We start from the raw sequence: 23206 nt of genomic DNA, 5'->3' as shown, positions 1-23206 counted from the left end.
AATAAATTATTGTTAATATTAAATATTTGTTAAAATAATTAAAATTTTGTTAAATTAAATTAATTTTGTAAAATATTTGTTAAAATAATTAATAATTATAATTTTTTGTTGATAATTAAAATTTTATATGAGATATGTGAAATTTGGTATAATTGGTACAGGTCCATCAGGATTATATTTGGGTAAATATTTGAGTAAAAATATAAAGAATTGTAAAATTGATTTTTTTGAAAAATCTAAACAACTTTTAGGATTATTTAAAAACGGTGTAGCACCTGATAAAATCAATATTAAAAATAATTCTTATCAATTATTAATTAATCATCATTATCGTTTTTTTACCAATATACATATTGTATCTTACAACATTACTATATAATTATTTACAATAGTAATTATATCTTCAGTATCCTTAGTACCAGTAGTCTAAGTACAGTAGTTAGACAGTTATTTAGACACTTTTAAGTAGTTAAGTAGTAGTCTAAGGAGTTATTTTAGATCTTCTAAGTAGTAGTTAGTAGATCTTCTAGGTAGTTAAGAGGTATATAGTCTCTGTTACGGTGACTGGTACACAGCCAATTACCAGCCCCTGAAAGGGGTCTACTTACTCTTAGGATTCCTTTAGTTATATATAGTAGTTAATTACCCCTTACGGGGACTAGTTAGTACTTAGTTACACCCCTCTGGGGAGTACTTTAGTTACTGCTTGACCAAGCACCGTAACGTAGCACCGTAACGGATTTATAGGGAAAAGATTTGAAATTAGAGAAATTATTGGAATATTATAATGCAATATTTATATGTTGTGGTTGTGAAGATTGTAATGAATATCAAATATTAAATGAACAAATTGGTGTCTTCAATAGTTTAAATCTTATACACTTTTATAATCATTTCCCAATTAATAATACAATTTATCATAATTTACCCATTTTTCATATTAACAAATATAATACTACTACTGAAGAAAATTATATTGCTGCACCTAAAGTAAGTACTACTGAGGGAAAGGGAGCTAATTCTACCCTTACGGAGTGTACCTCGGGAAAGGGAGCTAATTTTACAGCCACAGAGTGTACTGGTGAGAAAAATCTGAATGAAATTGCTGCTGTAACTAAAACCAGGGAGTCGAGTACTTTTTCCTTGGATAGTAAGGATACTAATTCTAAGGGTATTACTACTGTAGGTACTACTAGTACTACTACTATTGGACCAACCACCGTAACTGAAGAAAATAATATTGCTGCACCTAAAGTACTTACTGGACCTGAAGGTACTAGGTTCGAATCTCACTCCAGTAATTCTACTACTGAGAGTACTAGTACTGTTGGAGCAAGCACCGTTACGGAGAAAAATCCTACCAAACTTGCTGCTCCTATTATTACTCCTGTTTCTACAGTTACAATAGAAGAATATATGGAATATTTGATAGGATTAAAAAAAGTGAATATATCAATAATTGGTAATGGTAATGTAAGTTTGGATATAATTCGTATGTTAACAAAAAGTGAAGAGGAATTGGAAAATTTAGAAATAAATCCAAAATTTAAATATTTTATAAAAAATTTAAATATTAATAAAATTACAATTTTTGGACGGAATTCATTAATTAATTCTAAATTTACTAATAATGAATTACAATTAATTTTCAATAATAATTTTCATATACAACATAATTTACAAGATAATTTAATAAATTTAATAAATAATTTAGAAAATAATATAAAAAATCGTAAAATAATAAAAAAATTAAAATTATTTAATTCAATCAATAATTTAAATACAATTGATCAAAATTTGGAAGATTTGGAAAATAATAATTTAGATTTGAAAAAAAATAAATGTATAATTGATTTTAAATTTAATACAAAAATTATTAAAATTATTAATAATAATAATATTATTAATTCTATTCTATATACTCATACTCAAGAAAATCCTAATACACAATTTGCTGCTAATAATTCTACTATAGAAAATCTTATTGCTGCCACTAGAGAAAATCCTATCGGACAATTTGCTGCTCTTGAAGAAAATCTTAATGCTGCTACTGTAGAAAATCCTAGTACTCATATTGCTGCTGTAAAAAAATTGGATAGTAATATATTAATAAAATGTATAGGATATAATAATAAGAGTAATGTGGAATTAATAAAATTAATAGATAATAAAAGAATATTTGGAAATGGTTGGATAATAAATAATTGTAAAGGTGATTTATCAAATATAATTCTTAATTCTATACAACTTTCCAATCAAATTAAAATTATTTTTAAACAATTTCATTATTTCAATAATGATATCTTAAATTATTTCAAATTACATCATTTCATTTAATTATCTACATCTTATTTACATCCAGATTATCTGATCCACATCTGATCTAATCCAATTATATAATTATATATATTTATTTGGAAATGAAAGAATTAAAAGTATTAGAAGATATAATAGGTTTAAAATTTCAATATTATAATACTATTAATTTGAATTCCTCCGTTACGGTGACTGGTCCACCAGACAGTAATGGACCTGGTACTACGGGTACTAATAGTACTAGGGATATTAATACTTTAAATAATACTAATAATACTAAGGATATTAATACTAGTAATAATTTTAGTGAAGAAAATTCTACTATCCAAATTGCTGCACCTAAAGTAGGTACTACTGAGGATACTAAGGGTAGTACTACTACTACTAATGAGGATATTGGTACTGTAGGACCAGACACCGTAATGGGAGTAATAATATTAAATAAATATAATATAATAATAATATATAATAAAAATGAAATAAAATTTTATAATATTAATAATATTATTAATACATTACAATTTAATAATTTATTATTTAAATTATATTTTAATAATATTATTAATATTATTACTCCCGTTACGGTGCTTGCTCCCACGGCTACAGATGTACCTGGTACTAAGGATACTACCATGGGAAAGGGAGCTAATGACACTTTTACTACTCTGGGAAAGGGAGCTAATTTTACAGCCATGGAGTGTACTAGTGAGAAAAATTCTAATGAAATTGCTGTTGTAACTAAAACTGGGGAGTCAGGTACTTTTTCCGTAGATACTAATTCTAAGGCTACTGAGGATATTGAGGTAGACCCTTTGGGGGCTGCCGTTGGAGCAAGCACCGTTACGGAAGACAATATATTAATAGAATTAGAAGAAGAATTAATATTATATAATATAAAAAAATTAAAAATAATTTTAATATATAAAAAAATTAAAAAAAAATTATATAAATATAAATTAATAAATAATTTATTAATAATAATTTATGAAAATAAATTAAAAATTTATAAAATTAATCAATTGATTTTTTTTCATCAATTTAATTTTAATATTACTTTTTTATCCAATTTTTTTCAAAATTATTTTATATTAATTGATCAATTTAATCATTTATATTATTTAGAAATTTCCTCCGTTGCGGTGCTTGGTCAAGCAGATAGTAATGGTACTACGGCCAGTAATGGTACTACAGCCAGTAATGGACCTGAGGTTAGTAATACTAATAGTACTGAGGATAGTAATAGTAGTACTGGTACTAATACTAATACTACTAGTAGTACCATTGGACCAAGCACCGTTACGGAGGAAAATTCTAATACCAGATTTGCTGCTCCGGGAAAGGGAGCTAATTTTACAGCCACCGAGTGTACTACCGGAAAGGGAGCTAATTCTACAGCTATGGAGTGTACCCCTGGAAAGGGAGCTAATTCTACAGCTATGGAGTGTACTACGGAGAAAATTCCTAATGAAATTGCTGTTGTAACTAAAACTGGGGAGTCGGATACTTTTTCTGAGTTAGCCCCTATCGGTGCTGATGGTGATAGAGTGGTATATATTGAAGAAGATGAAGTAGTTGGAGCAAGCACCGTAATGGTTAAATTAATGGAAATAGAATTAAAAAATTATGAAAATTATAAAATAATAAGTTTATATATTTATAATAATAATATAATAATATCATTATATAATAATATTGATTTCTTATTATTAATTACTAAATTATCAAATAATCAATTAATTATATTATATTATAGTTTTAATGAATTATTTATTGAATATAATAATATGGAAGGAAATTTGGGAGGAAATTTCGAAGAAAATTCGGTTAATTTGGAAAATTCTGAAAATTTGGTTAATTCTGAAAATTTGGTCAATTCTGATGTGGACAATTTGGAGATAAATTATTTTTTATTTGAGAAATGGGATATATTATTAATATATTCTAATAAATCTATTTCTACATTATTAATTACTAATAATATTAATCTTATAAATTATAATACTACTCCCGGAAAGGGAGCTAATTTTACAGCCACCGAGTGTACCTCCGGAAAGGGAGCTAATTTTACAGCCACCGAGTGTACCTCCGGAAAGGGAGCTAATTTTACAGCCACCGAGTGTACCTCCGGAAAGGGAGCTAATTTTACAGCCACAGAGTGTACTGGTGAGAAAAATCTGAATGAAATTGCTGTTGTAACTAAAACTGGGGACTCAGGTACTTTTTCAGAGGATATTAATACTAGGGAATTAGGTGCTGCTACTGAGGAAACTGGTACCGTAGGACCAAGCACCGTAACGGACACCGTAACGGAGGAATATATAATAATAAAATTATATGAAGGATATAATATAGAAAGTATAGAATATGAAGATTATATAAAATTAATATTATTATATACAAATTATGAAAATGAAATTTATAGAAAAAATTCATTAGCAGATACACCAACAATCAAAAATCCAAATGTCATCTTCACATTACAAAATTCCAATTCATTATCAATATATTTTATTGATATATATTTTGGTTATAATTTTACAGAACATGTTCTTAGACCAGTTACGGTGTCTCCCGTTACGGTGCTTGGTCAAGCAGAAAGTAATGGACTTACGGATAGTATTCCTCCTCCTAACAGTACTACTACTCTAGGAGCAAGCACCGTTACTGAGGAGAAAATTCCTAATGAAATTGCTGTTGTAACTAAAACTGGGGAGTCGGATACTTTTTCTAAGGATATTATTAGTAAGGATATTAAGGATAGTAAGGGTACTGATGGAACTACTGGCCGTGGACCTCACACCGTAACGGAAGAAAAATTAAAATATTTATATAAAAATAATGTTTATAAAGAAAATATAAAATTATATGAATCATTATTAAATATTTTATATAATTTTGATATAAATACGGAAAATTTTGATAATTTCGATAGTTTAGACAGTACTGTGGAAAATATAGAGAATACTGTGGAGAATGTGGAAATAATGGAAAGTGTGGAAATTAGTGTGGAAAATATAAGTTTGAATAAAATAAATGAATATATTATTATAATTAAAAATTTATTAAATATACAAAATAATTTTAATTATATTCTTGAAAATAATGTAACTAATAATACTTTTGATACTCCCGGAAAGGGAGCTAATAACACTTTTAATACCCCGGGAAAGAGAGCTAATTCTACAGCTATGGAGTGTACCCCTGGAAAGGGAGCTAATTTTACCCTTATGGAGTGTACTCCTGGAAAGGGAGCTAATTCTATGGGTATGGAGTGTACTAAGGGAAAGGGAGCTAATTTTACAGGTACAGAGTGTACCACCGGAAAGGGAGCAAATGACACTTTTGGTACTACTGTAAAGGGAACCCCTTTGGGGAGATTGCTGGTTGGTGAACCTCACTCCGTAACGGAAGAATTAAAAAAATTAGTGAATAAAAATATAAATATAAAATTAGAAATAAATGAAATAAAGAAATTAGAAGAAATTATTTTTTATATAAATCAACAATTAAAATTTTTATATAAAAAATTATACAATATACCGTTACGGTGCTTGGTCCAAACCAACAGTACTACCAATAAGGGAAAGGGAGCTAATGACACTTTTAGTACTCTGGGAAAGGGAGCTAATTCTATGCCTATGGAGTGTATTATTGGAAAGGGAGCTAATTCTATGCCTATGGAGTGTATTATTGGAAAGGGAGCTAATTCTATGCCTATGGAGTGTACTGGTGAGAAAAATCTGAATGAAATTGCTGCTGTAACTAATTCTAGGGAGTCAAGTACTTTTACTAAGGATATTTCTAAGACCCCTTCGGGGGGAGTTGGTGAGGAAGTTGGTACCGTAGGACCAGGTTGCCGTGGTACTGACACCGTAACGGAGGAATTAAATGAAAAATTATATAATTTAATAAATGATATAAAATTATTATATAATAAACCATTAAAAATTAATAATAATATTAAATTATATAAATTTATTACTTTATTTAATGATTCCGTTACGGTGCTTGCTCCAACCAACAGTACACCTGTACCTGGTAGTACTAACAGTACTAAGGATCCTACTGGTGCCGTAGGACCAAGCACCGTTACGGAAGAAAATTCTATCAACAATTTTGCTGCACCTAAAGTAGGTACTACAGTACTTACTGGACCATTAGGTACTAAGGATACTAAGGATCCTACTGGACCAAGCACCGTAACTAAGGGAAAGGGAGCTAATGACACTTTTACTACTCCTGGAAAGGGAGCTAATTTTACAGCCATGGAGTGTACCCCTGGAAAGGGAGCTAATTCTACAGCTATGGAATGTACTAGTGAGAAAATTAGTAATGAAATTGCTGTTGTAACTAAAACTGGGGAGTCGAGTACCTTTTCTCTAGATAGTAAGGATACTAAGGGTGAGGGAGCTGGGGAGGTAGACCCTTTCGGGGATTATGGTACTGATTGCCGTGGACCTGACACCGTAACGGAGAATATATTTGGAAATATGGAATTAAATAAAGAATTAAATAATCCAATTTTATTCAATACACAAATTACACAAACAAAACAACTCAACAATATTTCCATCTTCTCTACTTTCAATAATTATCAATCATTATATGATCTAGCCAATCAATTTAATACCGGAACAGGTACAAATACGGGGTTCAGTAATACTAATACAGGGTTTAGTAATACAAGTACCGGGTTTACCGGAGGATTTGGTAATACTGTTGGTAATACTAGTACAGGGTTTACAGGAGGATTTGGTAATACTGGTAATACTAGTAATAGTGGATTTACTGGATTTACAGGAGGATTTAGTAATACTAAGGAAACCCCTTTTGGGGTTAAGGAATCCCCTTTTGGGATTAAGGAATCCCCTTTTGGGATTAAGGAATCCCCTTTTGGTACTACTGGTACTACTAGTAAGGAAGTGCCTTTTGGTACTACTGGTACTACTACTAATGGAGTTGTTAGCCGTGGACCAGACACCGTAACGGAAAATATCTGGACAGGAATTAGAAAATATGATCCACTTAATTAATAATATCATTTATATAAATTATTTGCAACTTATTGCATTAACAAATTTAATTTAATTAATTTATTATTTATTTAATATTTAATTTGTGTTTAAAAAATGGATTTAGAAATGATGAAAGGTATGTATTGTAATTTAGAATATCAACAAAAGAAAATATGGGAAACATATGAAGAAATATTAAATACAATAAATTTACAAGAACAAATAAAACAATTACAAATACAAAATCAACAATTAATAAATAATAATAAACAATTAATTAAAGAATTAAATGAAAAAAATTTAGAAATAAATAAATTAAATGATGAAATAATAAATTTACAAAATCAATTAGAAAATAATAATGAACAATTAATTAAAGAATTGAATGAAAAAAATAAAGAAATAAATGAAAAAAATGAAGAAATAAAAGAATTAAATGAAAAATTAGAAATAATAAAATATGCTGGAAATATAATATTAATAACACATAATAAACATTTAAAAAATTTATTATATACAATTAATAAAATTATTTATACTATAGAATTTAATATTCCAAATACTAATACTAATAATAATAATACTAATAAAAATATTATTAATAATATTATTAATAATAATATAATAAATAATAATAATAAAATTGATATTGTAGTTGAAAAAAATAATATTGAAATGTTAATTGAAATAAATTATAAATTTGTAAAATTATCATTAGAAATTATGAAATTATTATCAAAAAATTAATTTATCTCCAAAAAAATATAAATTATATTAATATTCTTTATTATTAACACTATTAACACCATATACTACTACTGTTATGGGTACTACTATTACTACTTCTACTACTTACTATTATTACTACTTATTACTTATTACTTATTACTTATTGAGAAGAAGAAGTAAGAAGAAGAATGGATATAAGAATAAAGAATATAAAAGATTTATCAATAAATAATATAGAAATACTTTCAAAAATATTTAATTTGGAATTTGAATTTTTAGAAAAATTAATAAAATATTTAAATCTTAATCATAATACTACTAATGAAGATATTATTAATAATTTAATATTTTTATGGCCACCAACACAAATTTTTCAAGATTACTCATAATTACAACAATAATATCACAAATTATCAAATATTATTACAAGTTATCAAATTATTAAGAAATTTAATCAAATATTAAATTAATCTTCTAAAAAAGAATTAATCTTCTAAAAAAGAATTAATCTTCTAAAATTCAATTAATCTTCTAAAATATTGTTTAAATAATGTTATTAAGTGGAATTAGATATAGTTTGAATAATATAAAATTGAATGATATAATGAAATTACAATTATTGAAAAAATTATCAAGTAAAGATATAATAGAAATATGGAAATCAAAGAATAATGAGAAAATATATTCGACAGTAATGAATTCGGAAAAATATATGAAAATAAAAACAAATAGTAAAATATGTAAAAATTTTATTATACCAATAAAATTTAATGAAAATTATTATAATATTTTTTTACAATTTAATGAAAAAATTATATTATTTACTTCATTAGATTATATACACAAATTTGGTATTAAAAATACTAATCCAATTATATATATGACATTTTATGATGAACTTGTCAAGACACATGATCTTATATTATTAAGAACAAATATATTAAATAATCATTTAAATAAATTACAAGTAATCAATTTAATCGAAAATACTCTCAAATTCTATCTAGACTTTAATTTATTCCAATGGGTCAAACTATTCAATTTAAATCCTAAACAATTCAATTATAAACAATATTTAAATCAAAATAAACATATCTTTAATATATAATATTAAATATATACGTTATGTAGTAGGGGTAGTTAGTGTGTATGAGGTGTAGTTGACTAGTTAGGTGTATTAGGAGTAGTTAGGAGTATATAAGATGTATAAGGGGTTTAAAGTATTAGGTGTATTTGGAGTATTTAGAGGTATATTAGGGTTTTCAGGGTTTTAGTGGAAGATAAGGGTTTAGTATTAGGGTATTCTAGGTATTTAGGAGTATTAGTATATAGTATTATAGTAGTATGTATGTGTATACTCGTGAATTAGGGTTTTAATAATTAGGTATATAAGTATGTGTATACTCGTAAATTAGGGTTTTAGTAATAGTTAAGGGTTTAGTATTAGGGTATTGAGGTGTGTTAAAGTATTAAGACCACCAGTTATATAAGGGTTTAATAATAAGACTAATTAAGTAGTCTAGAGTATTTAAGTAGTTGAGTAGATAGTTACGCGCTATTTTAGGCAATTAGGTACTCGTAGTATATTAAGGCTATTATAGATAATTTAGGTACCCATAGGTATATTAATATGTGTATACTCGTGAATTAGGGTTTTAAGTATAATAGTATTAAGAGTATTAGTAGTTTATGTATAGTAATATACCCTAGTGTATATACATACAAGTATATTAATGTACTAAGTACAGTAGGACTAGTATATAGGTATATAAGGGTTTAGTAGAGTATTAAGGTACTATAGCTATCTAACGGTATTCTAACGGTACTCTAACGGTATTCTAAGGCTATTAGAGGTACTCTGGACATTTAGACAGTAGACACTAACTACTCTAAGGTACTCTATAGTATTAATTGAATATAATGTATATATAAAATTATAAAATTAATTGGATTGATTTCTAATATCATCCCAAGTTTTATATTTATTTTCATATTCTATAAAATAATCATTTCCATCTCGTCTATCTCTATCTCCAGTACCATCTAATCTAATACTATCACTAGTATTATCTAATCTAATCCTATCACTAGTATTATCTCCTTTATCTCCTACTACTCCATCATTACTCCTATCACTACTCATACTCCTACTATTCCTATTATTATTACTATTGGTATATGTATTATCTTGTAAATTTCTATTATTTAATTTATTTTGATAATTTGGTAAATAAATTGGACTAATATCATTTGTTAAATTTAATTCTTTTGTACTCTTTAATATTTTTCTACTTGCATTTCCTGCTGGTCCATTACTATCCAATAACTAAACTCATAAATTAAAATCAAATCAAATTAACTAAAAATAATTAAATCAAATTAAATTATAAATTAAACTAAAAAAAAATAAATTAATTAATTTAAATTAAAAAATATATTTTAAATACTTTAAGATAAATTTTTTTTCTTAATTTATTTAATGTAAATGCTGATGTATATAATCCCGTAAAAATTGATATTAATCTTCTTGATATTATATTTGGTATTACATTTAATCTAACACAAATATTAAAACAAATTAATAAAATAAATAGAAATAAAATAAATAGAAATAAAATAAATAGAAATAAAATAATTAATTTAATTTAATTTTAAATTAATATAATTTAAAATAATGTTGTTGAAAATTACTTATTAAAAATGGTATGAGTAATATAACCAGAAGAGATTCCAGTAGTAATAGAAATGAAAGTAGCATTTTTAAAATATTTCGTTTCTTCTGTTGTTAAATTTCTTGAATTATCTGTTATCCATTTCGTTAAATGTCTTTCAAATATTGGCCAATCTTTATCATTTATATCCAATTTTTCATTATTCAAATTCATTTCCAATTTTTATCCAATACAAAGAAATTTTAATTTAATTTACCTTTTTACTTAATTTTTTAATTTTAATTTAATTTATTTTAATTTTAGTTTAGTTAATTTTTTAGTTTAGTTTAGTTATGATTAATTTAGGATAATTGGACCCAATATTACACAGAATATATAATGAATAAAAGAAAATTAGATAAAAGTAATTTAATAAAAAAATTAAAAATTATTAAATCAAATAATATCAATCCAACAAATATTAATAATAATATTAATAATAGTAATTTAATAATATTTTAAATTTAAATTTAAATTATTATAATTAAATTAATTTATTAAATTATTTTTAGATTTAATTATTATTATTTTAGAATTAATTTTATTTTTTTAGAATTATCAAATGAATTTCAAGGAGCTTTAAAATTTATACCACAACAACTTCGTAAAAATAATCATTAACCAACCAAAAATTGAATTAACTTCATAAATTTAAAGAATTAAACAAATAATTAAACAAATTTAAAGAATTAAACAATTAATTAAAGAATTAAACAATTAATTAAAGAAATTTAATGAATTTTGAAAGAAATGAATGAAATATATATTAATATTAATATTAGTAGTAAATTGTTATAAAATTAATATAGAAAATATTATATTTAAAAATAAATTTATTAATTTTAAAATTACACATAAAAATTCTTCAATCCATGAAAATATTAATAAAATAAATAAAATTAATAATTTTAATAATTTAAATAAAAATGTAAATAATTTGGCTAATAAAAATAATTTTTTAAAAAATTTGGATAATGATAGATTGAAAATATTATTACCAAATACATTAATATTAAAGAAGAAATTTGATAATAGTTATCCAATTTTATCTATAGATTTTGGTAATAGAATTGGATTAAGTTTTAATTATTTTAATGAAATTGAATTATTTAATATTAAATTTACAAATTATCAACAAACTACACAAGAAATTATTAAAATTATTAATTATATTAAATATAAATTTATTATACATCAAATTTTTATCTTATTAGGATTTCCATTTATACCTAATCTATATCATACAGAATGGGATGTACTAGGGAATATAATAGAGAGGGATGTGGAGAGGGATATAGTAGAGAGGGATGTGGAGAGTGATGTATTGGGGAATAGAAAATATGTATATACAGATTTAAGATTATTATATCAAATATTATTTACATTAGATTTTGGATTATATTTAGCATATTATGTTAACACCGTTACGGGGTCTCCCGTTACGGGGTCTGGTCCTACGGGTACTCCAACGGGAAAGAGAGCAAATAACACTTTTAGTACTATGGGAAAGGGAGCTAATTTTACAGCCATAGAGTGTACCATGGGAAAGGGAGCTAATTCTATGCCTATGGAGTGTACTAGTGAAAGGGAGCTAACTACAGCTATGGAGTGTACTACTAAGGATATTGGTGCCGTTGGAGCAAGCACCGTAACGGACGTAACTGAGAATTTTATTACAAAATGTATATATTGTAAATTATTTGGAAATAAGAAATGTATATTTGGTGGAAATTGTATAAATAATATAAATTTGGATAATTATTTAAATTCAAATATTATATTAGGTACTAGTGAACATTTTACTACTTATCAAATTTCTTTATTTAATTTTCCCAATACGGTGCTTGGTCAAGCGGATAGTAATGGACCTAAGGTTAGTAGTAGTACTACAGGTACCATTGGAGCAAGCACCGTAACTCCGGGAAAGAGAGCTAATTACACTTTTAATACCTTGGGAAAGGGAGCTAATTTTACAGCCATGGAGTGTACCCCTGGAAAGGGAGCTAATTTTATGGGTATGGAGTGTACCCCGGGAAAGAGAGATAATAATTGTACTCCCGGAAGGAGAGCAAATGACACTTTTAATACTATGGGAAAGGGAGCTAATTTTATGGGTACAGAGTGTACTATGGGAAAGAGAGCTAATTTTATGGGTACAGAGTGTACCATGGGAAAGAGAGCTAATTTTATGGGTACAGAGTGTATTACTAGTAAGGGAGACCCTTTCAGGGGTGGCCGTGGACCAGACACCGTAACGGGGAATAAAGACAATAAAAGTTCAATAAATATATATAAGAATTTAATGAATATAAAAGAGAATTTTATAATATTACCAAATAAAAATAATATATTTAATAATACAAGATCAAATAATATTTTATTATATCAAAATATTAAAAATAAACTCATTAAATCTATACAATAATTTTTTTTCACACAAAATTATTCAATTAGTCAGTGTATAGGGTATTAAGTAAGTAGTTAAGTAGTTGGGTAGGTAATTAGGTAGTTATGGTAGTTAAGTGGTTAGTTAGGTATAGGGTTGTTAGGGAGTAGTTAGGGGTATAGTAATATGAGTGATGAAAAGTGGTGTGAAGATTGGTAGTTGGTGATCCAAGCTGGTTCAAGTTCGGGTGAAGGACTCCGAGGAAAGGCCGACGCACTATATCAGGCAGCCAATAACCTATACAGTGCAGTTCATACTGCTGGTAATGCTGCTGCTGCTAAAGTACTCAAGTATAAGGCTGGCGCAGAGCCTACCAAAGGACTACGGAAACTCGCCAAAGAACTACATAGTGCAGCACAAGCACTAGCAACCGCTGCTAAAGGTGATGATGGTAAGGCTGCCGAAAATCTTGCCACTGCTGTCGGCGCTAATGAAACTGATGGTAATCTTCGACAAAAACTAAGAGAACTTGCTGAAGCTAGTAGTGATCTATCTAATAAGGCCCAGGCTGTCAAAACAGCATACGAAGGCAGTGGCGATACTGGTGTCAAACAGAAATTCCAATTAGTTCAGACGAAAAAAACTGAATACGACAAAAATGATACTGCAAAAGCCAAGTATCAAGCAGTTGAAAAGGCCTGGACTGCTTTCAATGCTGTCTATAATCCTGAAGCCCAGCTCAAAGATGCTGTCGGAGCTGATGATACGGGTCCTGATGGTGAACCTACTACTCTTCGGCAGGCTCTATATCAACTTGGTAGTGCTAAGCCTCTTTCATCAGGTTTATCTACTAAGGCTCAGAATGTTAAAAATAAATATGGAAGTGACTGGGGTGGTGTAAAACAGAAATACAACAATGTTGTGAAACAAGCTGATGAATACGAAAAGGGTGGTGATACTATTAAAGGGAAATACGACACACTTAAGGATGCCTGGAAGACTTTCAATAATCCCTATAGAGAGGCCATATATATAATAGTCAATCTTCAAGTGAACTTACTACCACTAGAGACACTGATATCCAAAACGATACCACACCTGGTAGTGAACTCAAGGAAAAAGCCGACCAACTAAAGAATGCGGCCGACTCACTTTACACTAAAGCCCAAGCACTAGAAGCTGCTGGTGCTGGTGAACTTACTACACTTCAAGTTCCAGCCGAAAGGCTCAGGGATGCAGCCAAGAAAGATGGTGTTGATACCGATAGTCTACATCATCATGCAGATCAACTAATCACTCAGAATTCTGGTCTTGAAGATTTGGCCACAAACGTCATAAACAAGTTCGACGATGTTGAACAAAAGTATGAAGCACTAATGGATGCATATAAAGGACTCACTGGTCTAACTCAAGAGCAACAACAAATGGTTACCGCTGTTGTGGATGCCTACAAACAACTCAAAAATATCTATGATGGGATGATAAACCTTACCAAACTCATTACTAAGGCCGGTACACTTAAAACCACTGCTCAGGGTCATTCTGGCACTGAACTTCAACCTGCGCTCAGTGCTCCAGCCTCAGAACTAGCCACCCTGGCCGGATTGCTTTCCAATGCAGCCGATGGACTATCTACTGATCTTGCACTTCAATCTCTAGCCGGGAGTCTTAAGGAGGCAGCCAAGAAAGATACTGGTGTTCCTGATACTAGTCTACATACCAAGGCTACCGAACTATCCAGTAAACAAGATTATGATAACAAGGCCAAACCAGTCATAGTAGCATTCGACAATGTAAAGCAAAAGTATGATGAACTGATCAAGGCAGCCATTGCTAATAACAAACTCTCACTGGTTCAGGATGTAGAAAAAGCCTTTGAAAATCTCAAAACTCACTATGATGGAATGATGCCGTTCACTAAGATCAAGTATTACTCCGAAAAGATATCCTCTGGAGCCGAAACGCTACGTGGTGGTCGTGGTGATGCTGACACCATAGTTAAATACTTTGACTCTATGGAATATGCATACAACAAACTAAATAGTGAAGAGAAGAAAAAAGTTAAGACTCAGTTTGATCCTCTAAAGGAAGAATATTATCTGATGCTAAAGTTTACCAAGGCAACAAAACTTAGAGTTCTAGCTGGTGCAGAAGAATCCGAAGGACTCCTAGCACTGGCCGATACACTATATAAAGCAGCCAAACAACTTAACAGTGCAGTTCATACTGATACTACTGATGCTGCTAAAGTACTTCAACAAAAGGCTGGTAAAAATCAAGATACTCCCGGAACACTAAGATACTTGGCCAAAGAACTTAAATCTGCAGCCCTAGGTCTATACAATGCACTTAAAAAGGCTGGAACTGTTAATGGTAAACGAGAAGCACTACTACTTGAAAAGGTTGTCGGTTACAGTGAATCCGCTGAAGGTCTTAGAAAGGCACTTGCAGATCTTTCTAGTAATCCAACTCAACATCTTCAAGGTGTCAAACGTAATTACGGGCACGTAAAAAACAAATTCGCCGCAGTTAAGAGACTTAAAGACAGTGCATATAAAAATTTTCAAACTCAGTATCAAGCAGTTGAGGCGGCATGGAATAATTTCAATGATGTCTATAAGCCTGAAGGACTACTCAAGGATGCTGTCGGTACTAATGAACAAGATTCTGAAAAACTTCGACCAAAACTCAAAGCACTAGGTGAACATCATGAAGTTACTGATCCTGAAGAACTGAAACGTAAGGCCAGTGCTGTTAAACAACAATACGACATAGTCAAAGATCTATTCGACTTAGTCAAGGCACAAGCAGCTACTTATAATGCTGACCCCGCTAAAACGGTTCCATATGGTAGGGTTGTAAAGGCATGGGATGATTTCGACAAAGTTTATAAGGCTAATCTCAAAGGACTTGCCAACGCCCTCACCACAGCTGTAGGAGAAAATGACAGAGCTGCCGATTCACTCCAAAAGACCCTCAAAGAACTCAAAGATAACGGCGGTGATGAAAAGGCCCAGGATGTAATCAAGAAGTTTAATGCAGTCGCTGCAGCCTATGATAAGGTCAAAGAACTTGAAACTACATATAAAAACATTGTAGCAACTCAAACTCATTATGACAATGTTGTATCTAAATTCACTGAACTTCAAGAAGACAAAAAACTTAAAGATGCAGCTGATACTCTATCCGGACAGGCCGGTACACTATCTGGTAATGCCAACACACTACACGGTGAACTACAAAAACTAGGTACTGATACTGCTGCTCAAGCTGCTAGAGATAAGGTCAACAAACTGAAAAATGCAGCTAGTAAATCTGGTGATGGTGAAGATCAGAAGGGTCTTGAACAGTTACTCGGAGATCTTAATGGCGCCAGTGGTCCTGCAGTAGTTGCTAAGGCCAAATTGGTCAAAGATAAGTTTGCTGACGACTTTGCCGGTACTACTGTTCAAAAGGCTTACAACGCTGTGAAAGATGATCCAACAGCTAGCGGTAATGCTGGATTTACCGCTGTTAGAGATGCATTCACTGAACTTCAGACTGAGTATAACAAGACCAAACAACCTTATTAACCTTATTTCCACTTCTCACTTTCTCCCAAAATGAACATGTATTACCATCATAAACATATGTATAATAGTATGGATCAAAGTTCAAATATAATCTTGGAGTAAAGGTAGATGAGTTATTGGAGTCATGAGAGTCACTAGATTCAGTAGATGTATAGGATATAAGGTATATAGATACTGGATATGGTTCAAAGGATAGTTTCCAAACAACATCATTATATAGTAGAACACATAGAATCTTTAAGAATATATAACAATGAATTGGGATTTGGATACATAAGATAATAGGAATCAATAGTGAGTTCAGAATCAGGACCAAGAAGTTTAAGATTGGAATGGAAACTAACAGAGATTCAACGGGACCAGGAACAGGATCAGGAAACTGGAACGGGATCAGGAGATTCAGGGAGATGATGCACTTGAAGGATCAGGGGTAGATTGTTCAGAGGAGTCAGTTTATGCAGGCTGGTTGGGTTTAGCAGGTTGAGCAGAGGTGTCAGTCTCGGCGGATTCTGCCTGGGCAGAGTCTTCAGCTTCAGTGGATTGTTGAGTAGATGTAGCTTGCTGTGTGGGCTCTGCAGGCTCTGCAGGCTCTGCAGGCTGTTGTTGTTCAGTTTCTGCAGTTTGTTGTTTAGTAGGCTCCGCGGGCTGTTGAGTAGGCACGGCAGTCCTGGAAACCTCAAGCTTCTTTTCTAACTTCATAAATCGGCCATACTTGTTCCTCACAAAGAAACGGTTTGAAATGATACCGAAATAAAATGTACTTATTTCTGAAAAATCCCTATAGCCCGTATGTATCCAAACATCCTGATTGGCATACATAACCTTCCTACATTTGACTATATTTCTGAAGTTAAAGCTATAAAAGAAGTCAACAAGGGAAACTGTAAAGTCAACATTCCTCAATCCACGATCATTATGGCTTAGGAACTTCAATTTGGTGACATCGAGTCTGGTGTTGGTTATGTCTTTCCATGTAGTATCCCTGTCGGACTGACTGAACAACTTGAAAGTATTGTTATAAAGTATCATGGCCAAAAATCTTTCATTATTACTGAATAGCTTGGTCCTAACCAATATACCACAAAGATCAGTGGATTCCCAAATAACAGTCCTGCCTTGAGTAATCTTGTTGAATCCATGCCAAGACTTAACACTGTAAGTGACAACTCCATTATGTTCAGTATAGTTGTACTGACTAGTAGACTCAGTCTTCTCGATATCAAGAGCAAAGGGTCTGGCCACGGGAGTAACGACTGATTCAGGTTCAGGTGTAGGAGCTTTAAGTGAAATGACAGGTTTAGTAACTGGTTTAGCGACTGGAGTAGGCTCAGTGACAGGTGGAGCTTCGGGAGCCTTAGGTTCTGGAGCTTTAGGTGGAGTAACGGGCTTAGTCTCTGGAGTAGTGACAGGTGGAGTAGCTGGTTTAGTCTCTTCTGGAGCCTCAGGTTCTGGAATCTCAGCCTCCTTTTCTATCTTCTTGACTTGATCAGACTGGTTCTTAACGAAGAAACTGTTTGACGCAAGTCCTAGTGAAAATGACTTTATATCTGAAAACTTAGCATCATCAGTGTGGTTCCAAACTTCATCATCTGCTAACATGATCTTCTTACATTTGACTCCAGAATTAAATATGTAAGTAAATGATAGATCAACAATACTAACTGAATAGTCAGACGAGGTTATCTCAGCGTCATTCTCACCGAGGAACTTGAGCATAGTAACATCATGTCTATCAGAAGTTATATTCTTCCACTCATTACCGTCCAGATGGAATAATGTGAACATATTATTTGTCAGTAAGACAACTAGGAATTTAACACCCTTGGTAGTCTTAGTCCTAACCAAGGTGCCAAAGACATCATCAGAGGACTCCCAAATATCAGTGGTACCCTGAGATACCTTACTGAACACGTGGTTATCCTTAGGAGCATAAGTGATGACACCATTCTGATCAGTGTAGTCAAACTCATTAGTACTCTCAGTCTTATCGATATCCAGAGTAACATGTGTGACAGCTGGTTTGGTAACAGACACTTTAGTTATCACAACTGCCGTTTCAGGAGTTGGTTTGAATTCTAGTTTTTTCGATTCATTATTATTATTAATGACAAAGAAGCTGTTAGAAATAAGACCAAGTTGAAATTTCCTGATCGTTGAAAACTTGGGATCATCACCAGGCTTCCAAACGTCGTATTCCTCTAGTTTGATCTTTCTACAGCTCACTCCAGATTTAAACGTGAATTGATATGCGTAATCGACTATGGTAACCTTAAAGTCTGATGCCTTTAGTTCAGTATCACTCTCATCAATGAATTTGAGTTTAGTAACATCGTGTCTCTCAGAGGTGATGTCGGCCCAAGGCTTACCAGACTCTAGATGGAATAATTTGAACATATTGTTAGTAAGTAGGACAGCCAAATATATCCCGTCATCCTTAGTCTTAGACCTTACTAAGGTACTAAAGACATCATCAATGGATTCCCAAATGTTAGTGGTACCTTTAGATACTTTACTGAAAACACACCCAGTCTTAGCACTGTATTTTTCACAGTCATCATCCTTAAAGTACTCATAGTGTTCAGTAGTCTCCGTCTTATCAATGTCAAGAGTGACCTTGGTTCGAGAATGTGGAGGTTTATAATCGATTGTTCTCCAATCACAACAGTTCTTAACGGCATAGAAAGTGTTTGAAACAGGATTAAAATCAAATCTGTTGATGGTTTTATAACAAGAAAACATGTTTTTGAAATAAACAATATCATATCCGTACGAAACAGTCGTACACTTGGGTCCTCTATCAAAAACATAACTGATGGTAAAGCAACTGCTATGGCCGAGTAATTCAACTGTGTAGTTAGATGAAGTCAGCTCATTATCATTCTTGTCATAGAACTCAAGCATCTTCACATCGAACTTACTTGAGGTGATATCGGTCCAGTTACCAGCATCTAGACGGAACAACTTGAAATTACCGTTGTCAAGTAAAACAACTACATAATTCTGGCCATCCTTACTCGTAAATCCAACTGAGGTTCCAAATACATCATCTCCAGAATCCCAAATATCCGTTGTATCCTGTACCACCTTAGAAAATACCCGGCAAAACTTAGCTGTGTATTTATGAAAGTCATGACTCTCAGAGTGCTCAAAGTCACTGGTACTGACCTTCTTATTAATGTCAAGAGTGACTTTGGTAACTTTAGCTTTGGTAAGTTGCTTTGTCTGATCTTTAAGATTTGTGACACTGAACTGGTCTTTAGGAAGATCTAGATATAGGCCCTTCAGGTATCCAAACTCAGGATCATCAGTGTGTGACCAAAGTAACTTATCATTGTATGTGATCTTAACACACTTGACTCCATCTTTAAACTCATAACCATATCTTGACTCGAATATTATTGCATCATAATCATTCTCAGTCAGGAGATGATAGTTGGATGTACCTTCTTCCAGGGAGTACATCTTGATACCAGAGAAATCACTCTTTTCCTTAGTGATATCTTCCCAGCATTCACCTTTACCACACTTCCTAAGAAGTACAAAGTTACCACTCTGTAGCAGAATGGACAGGAATTTCTCATCCTTACCGGAACCCATGAGTACTGCCTTGAGGCCATGATCGTCCGGTTCAGCAGTCCAGATCTTCAGGGTTGATTTTACAATCATGGTGATTGTCAAATTGGGCTTAGGATTGAAATGACCGAAGTTTCTGGTGGATCTATACTCAAATAGGTCATTATCCGTATTCTTCTCAATATTAAGGACAATGGTGGTTTTTGAGACCCACTTCTTGTCGGCTTTGTGAAAATGCTTAACCTGATTATTGTTGAGGAATATGTTAACGTTCTTAACATTCGTTTCCACACCATAGACCGTGACCATGTTTGACCACTCCTCATCCCTTTCTGCCTCCCAAAAAATATGATCTCCAAGACATCCTGAATTACAACAACTCGAACCACACACCAGCCATTTCCACGAACTGCCGAGCTTTACGGTTTTGAATTGGTATCCAGGTTTTACAGTGAAAGTCCTCGTCTCACCATGATGGACAAAGTCATAACCAATGGTACTAGAAGTCTTATCGACGTCAAGGATAATTTTGTGAACAGAAGGCTTCCACGGTTTATTTCTTCCACCCTTTCCAAAGTGCAAGATATCACCATTCAACAGGTATATGCTAACGTTTTTGGTACTGCTACAGGCACCTACACCATCAGCAAAAACCTTGCTGGCATAGCCTTTGGGATCATTCGTTTCCCAGATCACAGTCTCTGAATCACAGCAAGTGGATCCGCAGCAATTGGTGCTACTCTTCTTAATGACCTGGTAGAACATTGCGTTACCCTTGGAAGTGTAGACCATAATGTTTCTGTTATGATCGATAGTAAAATCAAAGTCGTCAGTACTGGCCTTACTGCTGACGTCGAGGGTGACAGGATTAACCTTTCTCACCTGTTCACATACCCAGCACCTATCATCATCATTCATGACGTTAAACTTATTAGATTTTAAATCAAGGAAGACTCCCTTCAAGCAACCAAAGTCACCTTCCTCCCTCAGGTCCCAAATATTCTTACCCTTATGGGTAACCTTCACACAGCCAACTCCATCATAGAACACATAACCATAAAATCCGTTAAACAAGGTTATGGAGTAATGTCCTCTATGAAGCTCCACTGTCTCTTTATCATCAGCCATAGCGTACATCTTTAGATCAGTAATTTTATTCTTACTAGAGGTTATATCCTCCCAAGGCTCACCCTTACCAATCTTGGATAGGAGAGTAAGTCCGCCACTCTTCTTAAGAACAGCAAGGTGTTTTGGTTCTTTCTTAGAGCCCATGAGCACTACCTTAAGTGCATGATCATCTGGTTTGGCAGCCCAGATATTCGTGTCTTTCTTCACAACCTTTCTGATTGTGTAACCAGGTTTAGCTACATATATCCTAAAGTTATCCTTCTGAAAGAAATCAACTTGGATATTACTATTGGAAATCTTTAGATCAAGATCTACGACTCCTGGAGACGGAGTCCAGTTTCCACATGACGGCTTATTAAAGTGCTTAAAGGTCCCATTACAAAGATGAAGACTCAAATTGCTGGTACTAGAAAATGTGCCGAGACCATCAACATAGACTGTATGAAAATGCTCAGTTTGATCCTTGGCCTGCCAAATGACTGTCTCAGAGTCACAGCACCTAGAGCCACAGCAGTTGGAGCCACCAGTCTTAATGATTTTATTGAACACGTATTTTTCCTTGGCACTAAATACGGTAACATTTTTGAGATAATCCTCTTTAAACTCAATGGCGCTATTACTTTCCCTTTCTCCTATGTTGAGTGTAATAGCGGTCCTACTACCAGTAGACACCTCAGGAGTTTTACTAGGTCTAGGTCTGCCAGTAGGAGACAGAACTGTAACAGAAGCCTTTTCTGGTGGAAGTTCAGCTAGGATGACAGATCCAGTTTGTTGAGCACTCGTGGCAGTGATTGCCTCACCCTCAGGTGTTACTGGACCTCCCTTTGCTTGAGTCGGATTAAAATCTAGTTTCTTAAATTTAGTTTTATTCTTCACAAAGAAACTGTTTGATATAAGACCAAGATCAAACGCAGTTATCTCAGCAAACTCAGAGTCGTCAGTGTCTTTCCAAAGGTCGTCATCTGCATACTTGATCTTCTTACAGTTGACTCCAGCTTTCAAAGTGAATCTATACGAGTAATCTGCGATAGTAACGTCGTAGTCATTCTGACATAGAGTAGCATCATTATCACCAAAGAATTTAAGTCTGGTAATATCATGCTTGGTAGAGGTGATGTCTTTCCATTGACCAGACTCCAGATGAAATAATAAGAACATATTATTTGTCAGTAGGATTGACACATATTTCTTATTCTCATCAATAAATATAACTTTAGTTCCACATTCACCTCCCTTAGAGTCCCAAATATCAGTAGTTCCCTTAGTTACCTTACTGAACACATGGCCATCCTTGACTCTGAAAGTGTTAATTTTATCACTCTTGGTATAGTCAAATTGATTAGTGCCCTGACTGGAGTTAATATCTAGGGTAACCTTGGTAGGTTCTACTGATTTGGTAACTACTGTTCCCTCAGTACCACTACCACTACTGGATTGATCAGTTGCAGATGAACTTGATTTTGGTTGTGATTCAGTGATTGGTGACTGACTTACCTGACCTGCACTGGTACCAGTCCCGGTTGACTGAGTTAGTATCTCTGATCCCATCTCATCCTACCTTATCCCATCTCATCCCATCTTATCACCATCTTATCACCATCTTATTCCACCTGATCCCACCTGATCCCATCTGATCCTACCTTATCACCACCTAATACTACCTGATCCCATCTAATCCCATCTAATCCCACCTTATCCCTATCTCCTCTATCCAGTCCACCTTATCCTATCTCCTCACCATCTTATCACCATCTTATCACCATCTCCTCACCATCT

General features: G+C 32.2%; 9 protein-coding genes across 9 annotated transcripts, besides 2 other annotated features; 7 read left to right on the top strand and 2 right to left on the bottom strand.

The window, feature by feature from the left end:
- Positions 1-127: 127 nt before the first annotated feature.
- On the top strand, positions 128-2337 carry TA15585 (NADPH dependent oxidoreductase, putative; the record flags this gene model as incomplete). Its single annotated transcript, XM_946750.1, has 2 exons — positions 128-355; positions 748-2337. The coding sequence occupies 2 exons, from the start codon at positions 128-130 to the stop codon at positions 2335-2337; spliced, it is 1818 nt and encodes a 605-aa protein (XP_951843.1).
- An 83-nt stretch (positions 2338-2420) lies between these two features.
- TA15590 (uncharacterized protein) lies at positions 2421-7349 on the top strand (the record flags this gene model as incomplete). Its single annotated transcript, XM_946749.1, has 1 exon — positions 2421-7349. One exon carries the CDS (start codon positions 2421-2423, stop codon positions 7347-7349), a length of 4929 nt encoding a protein of 1642 aa, XP_951842.1.
- A 96-nt stretch (positions 7350-7445) lies between these two features.
- Positions 7446-8078, top strand: TA15595 (uncharacterized protein; the record flags this gene model as incomplete). Its single annotated transcript, XM_946748.1, has 1 exon — positions 7446-8078. One exon carries the CDS (start codon positions 7446-7448, stop codon positions 8076-8078), a length of 633 nt encoding a protein of 210 aa, XP_951841.1.
- Positions 8079-8610: 532 nt separating this feature from the next.
- TA15600 (uncharacterized protein) lies at positions 8611-9168 on the top strand (the record flags this gene model as incomplete). The annotated part of the gene is made up of 1 exon (XM_946747.1): positions 8611-9168. The coding sequence occupies one exon, from the start codon at positions 8611-8613 to the stop codon at positions 9166-9168; it is 558 nt and encodes a 185-aa protein (XP_951840.1).
- Positions 9169-10002: 834 nt separating this feature from the next.
- On the bottom strand, positions 10003-10945 carry TA15610 (uncharacterized protein; the record flags this gene model as incomplete). The annotated part of the gene is made up of 3 exons (XM_946746.1): positions 10003-10386; positions 10508-10616; positions 10752-10945. 3 exons carry the CDS (start codon positions 10943-10945, stop codon positions 10003-10005), a joined length of 687 nt encoding a protein of 228 aa, XP_951839.1.
- Positions 10538-10597: a sequence feature (2 probable transmembrane helices predicted for TA15610 by TMHMM2.0 at aa 40-62 and 72-91).
- Positions 10760-10828: a sequence feature (2 probable transmembrane helices predicted for TA15610 by TMHMM2.0 at aa 40-62 and 72-91).
- Positions 10946-11110: 165 nt separating the features above from the next.
- TA15615 (uncharacterized protein) lies at positions 11111-13196 on the top strand (the record flags this gene model as incomplete). Its single annotated transcript, XM_946745.1, has 4 exons — positions 11111-11213; positions 11325-11375; positions 11554-12504; positions 12556-13196. The coding sequence occupies 4 exons, from the start codon at positions 11111-11113 to the stop codon at positions 13194-13196; spliced, it is 1746 nt and encodes a 581-aa protein (XP_951838.1).
- An 86-nt stretch (positions 13197-13282) lies between these two features.
- Positions 13283-14291, top strand: TA15620 (uncharacterized protein; the record flags this gene model as incomplete). Its single annotated transcript, XM_946744.1, has 2 exons — positions 13283-13315; positions 13377-14291. The coding sequence occupies 2 exons, from the start codon at positions 13283-13285 to the stop codon at positions 14289-14291; spliced, it is 948 nt and encodes a 315-aa protein (XP_951837.1).
- Positions 14292-14533: 242 nt separating this feature from the next.
- Positions 14534-16729, top strand: TA15625 (uncharacterized protein; the record flags this gene model as incomplete). Its single annotated transcript, XM_946743.1, has 1 exon — positions 14534-16729. The coding sequence occupies one exon, from the start codon at positions 14534-14536 to the stop codon at positions 16727-16729; it is 2196 nt and encodes a 731-aa protein (XP_951836.1).
- Positions 16730-17182: 453 nt separating this feature from the next.
- On the bottom strand, positions 17183-22978 carry TA15630 (SfiI-subtelomeric fragment related protein family member, putative; the record flags this gene model as incomplete). Its single annotated transcript, XM_946742.1, has 1 exon — positions 17183-22978. The coding sequence occupies one exon, from the start codon at positions 22976-22978 to the stop codon at positions 17183-17185; it is 5796 nt and encodes a 1931-aa protein (XP_951835.1).
- Between the last annotated feature and the right edge of the window lie 228 nt (positions 22979-23206).

This window comes from Theileria annulata, chromosome 2 (genome assembly GCF_000003225.4).
Source record: "Theileria annulata chromosome 2, complete sequence, *** SEQUENCING IN PROGRESS ***".
In the NCBI taxonomy this organism is placed as follows: Eukaryota; Apicomplexa; class Aconoidasida; order Piroplasmida; family Theileriidae; genus Theileria; species Theileria annulata.
The sequence above is the reverse complement of the archived record's forward strand: the minus strand, read 5'-3'. Positions and strand labels throughout refer to the sequence as shown.